The 9,840-nt window shown below is 55.4% G+C and overlaps 1 protein-coding gene across 1 annotated transcript; it reads right to left on the bottom strand.

Annotated features, from left to right (window-relative positions):
* Window positions 1–6,321: 6,321 nt before the first annotated feature.
* Window positions 6,322–8,673, bottom strand: LOC130712659 (uncharacterized). The gene has a single exon (XM_057562478.1). The coding sequence runs from the start codon at window positions 8,671–8,673 to the stop codon at window positions 6,322–6,324; it is 2,352 nt and encodes a 783-aa protein (XP_057418461.1).
* Between the last annotated feature and the right edge of the window lie 1,167 nt (window positions 8,674–9,840).

Genomic DNA, 9,840 nt, shown 5'->3' with positions numbered 1-9,840 from the left:
CCAACGGTTTAGATTGCCTAGGGGGCCCACCATCCAACCACCCTAGTTCCGTAGGGTGGTTGGCCTAGGTCAACCCCTAGGTGGTGGGGTCCATGTCCTCGGGCTAGGGGTGAACGTCGTCCCGCTCGTGGTCGAGTCCACTCGGGTGATTCCCTTCACTGGCCGTCCCAATTGGGCCCATACTCGGTTAACACCCTTACCTGGTCGTCTCACTCGGTGACACCCTTCCCCTGGTCGTCCCAAAACACCTGGTCGTCACACTCGGTGACACCCTTCCCCTGGTCGTCCCAGAACAGTAGCCCCCCAGCTCTAGTCCACTGAGGTAGTGGGCTAGAAGCTTTCGGTCAGGTTTTCGTGAGCTTCCCTACGTCCCTTGGGTCGGCACCTGTAAACCCTTACTGGAACAGTTGCCCCCCAGCTCTGCCTCACTGCACGAGTGAGGCGCGAGCTTCAGAATCTGTACGTACGGTCGTGGGGGACGATCGTCATCCCCTTATTATGGGACGGTCGGAGACTCCCATGGACTATGGGACGGCCTGAGGGGACGACCGGCCCATCCATGGCCTTGGGACGGCTAAGTGGCCCCGAATCCAAACGTTTCATAACGGTAACTTGAAGCGACGTTTTGGCGGCGCCATTAATGCGTCTGACAAGAAATGGCACGCGTTACGTCGTTTCATCCCCCTTGTTGACGTGGCGGAAGCTGATTGGATGATAGCTTTCCCGCCTCCCCTAGCGTCATCATTACAGACGTAGGGTTTGGTGAAGCGTCGCTTCCCATTCCTAACTTCCCTTATAAAAAGGGGCAGAAGGGGTTTCATTTGTGTTTTTCTCATTCTTTTGCACCTTAAGCTCTCATCTTTTCATCCTTTGAAGCTCTCCATTCCGACGTCGTAAGGCGTAGCTTCCAGGCGGTCGTCCTTTATTTCCCGGTGATCGTCCTCTTCTTGTTACTTGGTGAGTTCTTCTCGACTTCTTCCGCATTTTATTTTCTTCTTCTTCTTCTCGTCCCGTCCTCTAGGGGTTCTTAGGGTGCGTCTTTGCGGGTGGGAGAGAGTTGTCTCTTCCCCCCCGTGCGGTGGAGGGACGGTCCGTGGGCCGGTCCTCCGGCGCTGGGTTTGCTCTCCCTGCCGGGGACAAAGGCGGATCCTATTGGTTTTCCCCTTTGAGTCGTGGTCAATAACTTGAGATATTGAAACGACGTTTTCCCCTGTGCAGGTTTAAGTATGACCGGGGCCGAAAAGAAAAAGGGCAAAGCGGTCGGGGGAGGCTCCAAGCCGAAGATGAGTAAAGATGCTCCGAAACGGAAAAAGATCGATCGAGAAAAGTGGCCTCATTTGGAAGGTGACCATGCGCATTTAGACGACTGGTGTCGGGAAATACTGGGGATAGAGTCCTGTTACGCTAATGAGGACGAGGGGCACTTCCGGCGACAGTATTATCTGTCCGAGAAGCAGATCGGTCCAGGGCATGACGTTTTTGCGCCTGGCAAGAAAGAGAGGCTCCCGCAGACCCCCCCATTCGGCATCTACATGCATATTTATACCATGAAGAAGGTGAAGGTAAGGATGCCATTAACCGACTTTCAGGTTTCCGTGCTGCGGCATATGATGGTGGCGCTCTCCCAGCTTCACCCCGGGGGCTGGGGTTTCGTGCGCGGTTATGAGACCGCCTGTGCGCTTTTTGGGCAGGTGCCGTCCCTGTCCCTCTTTTTCCATCTTTTTGCGGTCGCCCATACCCAGGGTCACGGCGGTCACGGCATGGTAACTCTGAGGACGGTGTTCCCGATCTTCAAAGCCTTTGCCGATTCGTATAAAGACTTCAAGGACCAATTCTACCGGGTGGCGCCGACCTCGCCGCCTCCGTTCTGGTGGTTCGAGCCGGGACCGACGGGTGGAATGCGGGCGCGGTTCCCACTGGCCTGGAACGCGGCCCACTATCGGGAAAAGGTGACCTCATTCAGTTTCTCGGACGAGGGGGCTCTATCGGCGGCCGATTTGGAATTCAAGCGGTTGTTGATGGGCGCCATTCGTTATGTCATGGAAGGGGACAAGAAGGTCCCGGTTCGTCCCCTTCGATGCTATGACCTGTGTACCTACAGCGTTCGAAGGAACGCTAAGTTGCTGCGTAAGCTACTTATTTGTAATGCCCTTTCCCGTTGCTTTTTCCCATTTCGAGTACTAATGTTGTTTTCATCGTTGGGCAGGTGGCATGGCGGACATTGACAGGACCTTGATGGACGCGCTGCAAGTTGAAGACGGGCAGTCCACAGATGAGGAGGCGAAACAAGGGACTGATGCTGTCCAGGGGGAAGAGGGGCATGCTGAAGATCATCCCCAGCCCGACCCGGAGAATGGGGGCGGGGCCGTAGTTGGGGGGACCTCCGATCCCGTCCAGGAGCAAGGACGGTCGGTTTCTGAGGAAGAGGGTACCCAGGGCCCGGCCTCGAAGAAGCGCCGAGTGGATGACCATCCAGATCATGCTGATGGTGAAGTGCAGGGCTCCGACCCGGAGCGGGCAGTGCCCGTCACCGTGGTACCCCCGTCTGAAAGGCTTTCCATTTGGGGTCCTAGGGCTGGCAACTGCCGGGAGCACCTGGCGCAGATCGACGATCTCGTGCTGACGGAGAATGACCAAAAGTACTTAGGCGATCGGGAGCCTGCCGGACTCCTTAATTACGTTCTCCGTGCCTCGCTCAAGACCGCATCTGCAGTCAGGTATCTCCAGTTGTCAACCATTCCGGAACTGGAGGAGCTCAGGGAGAAAGTTGAGAAGGATGAACAACTGATATCCTCCATGAACAAGGAGCTGGAAGAGGGGTGCTCTGCCATCGAAGAGCTAAACAAGTTGCTGGACAGCCTGAAGCTTGAGAATGAGCAGCTGAAGAAAAAGGTTCAGGACGGCGAGAAGGCTCGTGAAGATCTGGAAGGGCGACTGAAGTCTGCGGAGGGGAAAGCTGAGACCGGCGCGGCTCGTGTGAAGGAGGTAGAGGCTGCCTTGCTGAAAGAGCGAGAACAGGATTCGGTCGTAAAGAAAGGTTTTGAGGCCAGGATCGCCTCTCTGGAAGCAGACAAGAAAAGGTTGACGACCACCGTGTCCAAGATTAACAAGGCTTCTTTCAACAATGCGGTGAGCCATCTTACAGTTGTCAACCCGGGCTTGGTGACCGGTCCGGTCGGGTACCGAAAGGTGGTCTCCGAAGGCCGGATCGGGACTGTGGATTCCAAGGGAAAATTTACCCCAACCTTCCCGGAGGAGAATGCCCCCTGAGGGGGTTGTAATTTCATTTTATTCTGGTGTCTTTTTCTTTTTCCATTTTGTTCAAGTGTTCTAAGCCGTGCGGGGCTATTGTAACCGTTTGTAATGACAATCAATGTTAATGGATGCACTACTCGGCTTGTTTTATTTCCGATCTATATTATTCGACGTGCCCGGTTAGGTCTTGTGATTGTCCCGGTAGGACTTTTTATTATTTTTTCTTCTTTTTTTTTTTTTTTTTTAACGCGGGGCCGCATGGTTATGGTGCCCCGAGGGCTTCTGGATCCCATGCCCGGTCGGGTCTTTCGATTTGTTGTGCCCGGTGGGTCTTGGAATTTCGTGCCCGGTGGGTCTTTTAGTTTAGTGCCCGGTGGGTCTTTTAGGTGGTGCCCGGTGGGTCTTTTAGTTTGTTCCGATCGGTTCTATGAAAATAACTTGACAAAACGCTCCTTCTTGATTCATTAAATAACGCAAGTATGCATGTCGGTTACAAGAGGAGGATTGGAAGTAGCTCCTTGATTCTAGACTTAAGAAAATAAAAGAAAAACAGAAAACCGATTCCAGATGTTTGAATGGCAGTGCTAGCTGTAGTAGCGGTTCAAGTTGGTGGCATTCCAAGTGCGGGGGATTTTTTCGCCCGAGAGCTTTTCCAACTTGTAGGCGCCGGTGCCGGTTGCTTCAGTTATTCTGTATGGGCCTTCTCAGTTGGCGGCCAACTTGCCTCGCTCGGTCCCTCGGGCTCCGATGTTGGCGTTGCGGAGGACTAAGTCCCCTGGTAGGAACGCGCGGTGGATGACCTTCTTGCTGTAGCGGATGGCTGCATGCTGCTTCGCGATCAACTCCCTGCAATTGGCAACGGCTCTCCTTTCGGCGAGAAGGTCCAGGTCTTCATTGATGAGTTGGTCGTTCTGTCCCGGGTCGTGGCCCATGGTGCGAGCGCTCGGCTCTCCAATCTCTGCTGGGATCACCGCCTCTATGCCGAAAGTTAGGCGAAAGGGGCTCTCCCCAGTCGTAGAGTGCGGCGTTGTGCGGTATGCCCAAAGGACATGATCGAGTTGCTCTGCCCAGTTGCCTTTAGCGTCGTCCAGTCTTTTCTTGAGCCCTCTAAGGATTACTCGGTTTGCCGCTTCGGCTTGTCCGTTCGTCTGGGGGTGTTCCACAGAGGTGAAGTGGTGCTTGATGTGGAGCCCGTCTACGAGCTCCTTGAACCCTTGGGAGGCAAACTGTGTGCCATTGTCGGTAATAAGGACTCCAGGTACCCCGAATCGGCTGATGATGTTCTTGTAAAAGAAGCGTTGTATGCGGGCCGAAGTGATAGTTGCAAGGGGTTCTGCTTCAATCCACTTGGTGAAGTAGTCTACCGCGACGACCAGGTGTTTCAGCTGTCCTGGCGCGGTTGCAAAAGGTCCCAAGAGGTCCATTCCCCATTGGTGGAAAGGCCAAGGGGAGACCATAGTTGAGAGTCGTTCGGGCGGGGCTAAGCGGTGGTCGGCGTGTTTCTGGCATGGGTCACAGCGTTTAACGTGGTCGGCTGCGTCTTTCTCCAGGGTGGGCCAGTAGTAGCCGGCCCGGAGGACCTTTCTCGCCAGAGAACGCCCGCCGGGGTGGTGGCCACAGCTGCCCTCATGGATCTCGGCGAGCACATACTCTGCACGTTCCTTTGATAAGCACTTAAGGAGAGGAGTGGAAAATCCTCTCTTAAAGAGGTCTCCGTTCACCAAGGTGTACCAGGAAGCGTTCCTAGTCAGCTTCTTGGCTTCCGACTTGTCGGGTGGTAGCCAGCCCGTTGTGAGGTTCTTAACAATAGGGGTCCTCCAATCGTCGTCCGTGCCAACGCTCAAGGTGTGGCTTCCAGTGGACCGGTCGGGGCCCGCGACGTACGGGAGGGCCATTGTGCCCTAAATGACTGTCCTGTTCAGTCCGGGTTTCCCGGTGCTAGCCAGCTTCGCTAGGGTGTCCGCGCGGTCATTTTCAGCTCTTGGGACGTGGCGGAACTCCACCTTACGAAAGGTGGCAGCCAACCGCTTCAGGTGGGAGAGGTATTGTTCCAGAATTGGGTCCTTGGTCTGCGCCTCTCCATTAGCCTATGAGACCACTAGTAAGGAGTCGCAGCAGACAAGTATGTCCTGCGCCCCCAGGTCCCGACCTGTCACCAGACCGGCGATGCAAGCTTCATACTCAGCTTGGTTGTTAGTGGCCGGGAAATTAAAGCGTAGCGACTGTTCTATGATCATCCCTGAGTTGCTTTGTAGGACGATCCCGGCGCCGCCCCCCTCTTTGTTGCTCGAGCCATCCACGTGGACGACCCAGGAGATTTCCGCTGGTGGGTCTTCTTCGCTCGTGAGTTCGACCAGGAAATCTGCTAGGACTTGCACCTTGATCGCCCGTCGGGGCTCATATCGAATATCATGCTCGGAAAGCTCGATCGACCAACCCACCATTCGACCGGCTAGATCCGGTTTATGGAGGACTTGCCTGACCGGTTGATCTGTGCGGACAATGATGCTGTGAGACTGGAAGTACCTTATGAGTCGCCTGGCCGTGGTTAGGAGGGCGAGTGCCACTTTTTCGAGCATCTGATATCTTAGCTCAGCTCCTTTGAGCGAGCGGCTGACGAAGTAGACCGGATGTTGGGCTCCCGCCTCCTCTCGTACCAGCACGGAGCTCACAGCCTTGTCTCGGACAGCTAAGTATAAGTATAGGGGCTCCCCTGGCTTTGGACTTGATAAGATCGGTGGGGAGGTGAGAACCTCTTTCAGCCGGGAGAACGCCTGTTCGGCCTCTTCTGACCAAGTAAAGTTCGCTCCTTTCTTTAGCAGGGCATAGAGTGGTAAGGCTCTTAGGGCAGCCTTCGGGAGAAACCGTCCGATTGCTGCCATCCGCCCCGCCAATTGCTGGACTTCCTTGACCGTCCTAGGGCTTTTCATTTCTACAATAGCCTGGCACTTTTCGGGGTTTAGTTCAATCCCACGACTGGTGAGCATATATCCTAGAAACTTCCCGCTCTTGACTCCGAAGGTGCATTTTTCCGGGTTGAGGCGCATGTTGTACTTCTTCAGCTGCTCAAACACGACGGCCAGATCGGCTGCACGATGATGTCACGATGTAGACTTCGACTGACTTCCCGATCAGCGCCCCGAAGATTCTGGTCATCATTCGTTGGTAGGTGGCCACTGCGTTTTTCAGGCCGAATGGGAGCATAGTATAGCAATACGTCCCCCGATCGGTTATAAAAGCGGTCTTCTCTTCATCGTCTCTGTACATCGGAATCTGGTTGTACCCAGAATACGCGTCCATGAGGGACAAGTATTCGTACCCAGAGGAGTTGTCCACCAGGGCGTCGATGCTGGGGAGGGGGAAGGGATCTTTAGGGCAGGCCTTGTTCAGATCCGTGTAATCCACGCACATCCTCCACTTCCCGTTGGATTTCTTAACCAGGACCACGTTCGAAAGCCAAGTGGTGTACTTGACTTCGCGAATGATCCCGGCTTTCAGAAGTTCCGTTGTCTGTTCCTTGATTGCTTCCTGTTTCTCCGCGCTCATCTGCCTCTTCTTCTGGGCCACTGGCTTGAATCTACGGTCTACTGATAGCTTGTGACTGCAGAATGCCGGGTCGATGCCCGGCATATCTGCGGACGACCACGCAAATAGATGCCCGTTGCTTCTCAGGAAGGTCTCCAGTCGGTTGGAAAGATCTTGAGGGAGGTCTCGCGCCAGTTTGGTGGTTTGCTCGAGGCCACGGCCGATCTGGACTGACCGTGCTTCCCCGTCCGGCTTTAGACGTTGGTCCTCTCTGGATTGGTCCACTCGTGGATCGATGTCCGCCAAACACGCTCCTGCTCGGAGATGGAAGTTTTCGACCCTTTTACCTCGGTCGGGTTCTTTCCTCTTGCGATCCTCACGCGCCAATCTGCAGCTAGAGTTATAACACCCCCTGGCCATGGTTAGGTTTCCGCGTACGGAAATTGCCTTACCGGCCCACGGGTATTTCAGCATCAGGTGGTGGGTGGAGATGATGGCTCGGTAGACATTGAGGCTTGGTCTGCCGATGATGGCGTTGTAGGCTGTTGGGCATTTCACCACTAAGAATCGGGCCTTGATAGTCCTGCAAACATTAGGGTCTCCTAGGGAGAGGTATGCATCAAAATACCCTAAGGGTAGGACTCTGTCCCCAGTGAACCCGATCAGGTCATGGTCATAGGGGATCAGGTCTTTCACAGATAAGCCTAGGGTTTTGTAAGCATCGTAAAACATAATGTCAGCAGAACTACCTGTATCGATGAGTACCCGCCGTACCTTACCGTTTGCGATGAGGGCTTCTACGACGATCGGGTCGTCCTCCTCGCCGGTGTCCGAGCCGTAGTCGTCTTCTGTGAAGGTGATGGGAACTTTCTGCTGCGGCGTACGAAGGGAGTTAGGACGAGGCCTCCCAGCGGCTGACATGATAACTCGAGTGCTTTTCTTCCGACTGTTGTTTGACGGTCCACCTGCTGCCCATCCTCCAGCAATCGAGCCGACGTCGACCAGGTTGGTCCCGTGGCGTCGTCGTACATCATCTTGGTCCCGCCGGTCTGGAGAGCGGCGCCGATCCGGACTTCTACGGCGTTCGGGACTCCTACGCCGGTCGGGGGTTCTATGACGGGGGCTCCTTCCTCGAGGAGGTGTACGTGCACGATTCCTGGGGGGGGTCCGGGCCCGGGCCCTGGGTGGGGTGGGTGATCGTCTGGGAGGTGGCGAACGTGGACGAGGGGGGTTGCCTGAGGAGATGGCAACATACTTTGACAATCTCCCGATTCTAACCAGCTCTTCCACCTTGTCTTTCAGGTTCAGACATTCGTCCGTGTTGTGACCGGGGCTGTCATGAAACTCGCAAAACCTCTTGGAATCCAACTTATCCCCCCGTGTGAGTAGCGGGGGAGGTTTGTCCCTGAGATCAGTAGAGGCTCTCTCCCGCAAGATGCGGGAGAGGGAAGAGTTCAGGGGGGTGTAACTATCGAACTTCTTCCGCTTCTGCTTTTTCTCATCCTGGCTCTTCCGTCGCTGTTCGCGATCGCGCTTAGGTTCACCCGGGTCTCCGGTTCTCTCAGAGGGTCGATGGCCCGGGTTTTGATTGGTGGACCTTAATGTTGCTGCCTCCTCCATGTTAATATATTTCTCTGATCGGGTCTGGAATTCCTCCAGTGTCCGGGCCTTCTTTCCATCCAAAGAAGTTAGGAAAGGACCTGGCCTAAGCCCTTGTCGTACCAAGATCAGGCGGACCTGAAGGAGGAGGTCCGGAATGTCTCCTGCTTCTTTGTTGAAGCGGTTAAGGAAAGCCTTCAGGGATTCCTTCTCGCCCTGCTTGATCAGGGCCAGTGTTTCCTCTGACTTCGGAATGTTTCTTACCGAGGAATACTGGGTCAAGAAGTTGGACATGACTCATTCCCAGTTGTGGATGGAGTTGTTGGGGAGGTTTTGGAACCAGTTCATCGGGCCCTTCCCCAAGCTCATCGGGAAGCAGCGGCAGTAGATCGGGTCAGTAGCCCCGGCGTACTGCATGGCTCCCACGAAGAAGTTGATGTGCTCCGTCGGGTCGGAGTCACCCTCATAGAGCTTCATTTTGGGCCTTGACCATCCTGGGGGGAAAGGGGTCGCCATGATGTCTGGAGAGAGAGGACCATTGATCGGCTGTGGTAAGGTCACCAGGGTGCCAGGTGGGCGGATCGGGTCCCTGAGGGGTTCCCTGGTGGAAACGGGGCTCCTCCGTCCGGAGTAACTTCTGCGCGGGGAGTGGTACCTGCGGTGATGGGGGGGTTGATTCACGACCCTTTCAGTGGTTTGTTCTTGGCCATGATCGTTGTGGTAGTCTGACGGGGGAGGTGGCCTCCTTCCCGTTTCCCCCTCCTGAGAGAACGTCGGTTCTTGTCTAGAGAGATCTTCCAGTTCCTCCAGCTGGCGGAGGCGCGCTCGAAGGGCGCGGATCTCGTCCCGAGTGTTGCGGGCTTGGACATTGCGCTCCTGCCTTTCCTCTGGAGGATGTTCCTCCTCCATCGCCCTAATCCGGGCCTCCAGCCTGCACAGGGCCTCGTGCGCGGCATGGGGGGTAAGGATCCCTGCCTCCGGGGATCGTCCCCGGGGAGGAGCCGGAGGGGTAGTCCTCTGGGGCCGGGGGGAGTGTTGGTGGTTCGCGGATTCGTCCAGAGTCTCCACATGACCCTCGGGGGTTCGGTTGAAACGGCGAGAGGTCTGTCGGGTTTCTACCATTGTTCGTTACTGCTGCACTTGTCTCTGACGGCACGTGGTGAAGGAAAAGTTTACTCGATCCCCACAGACGGCACCAAATGATCGTTTTGTATCACGAGAGCGGGGCTGCCAAGTGAAGAAGTGAAGCCGGTGCGCTGGGTTGTTGGACTGACCCGGGAGGGGCTCCTGCAAGGGACTCCAATGCCAAAGTGAGTAGAGGGATCGAGTAAAGGGGTGGCAGAAATTGGAGAGAATAACGTACCTTAGAATAAGTGAGTTGCCCCCCTTATATACAAGTTGGAGAACTAGGGTTGGAGCCATGCAACGTCATGCATGGCTCGTACTGGTGGGACAGGGGCC

The sequence above is a fragment of the Lotus japonicus genome, chromosome 4 (assembly GCF_012489685.1).
Source record: "Lotus japonicus ecotype B-129 chromosome 4, LjGifu_v1.2".
NCBI classification, from domain to species: Eukaryota; Viridiplantae; Streptophyta; class Magnoliopsida; order Fabales; family Fabaceae; genus Lotus; species Lotus japonicus.
This window is presented reverse-complemented; position numbering and strand designations above follow the sequence as displayed.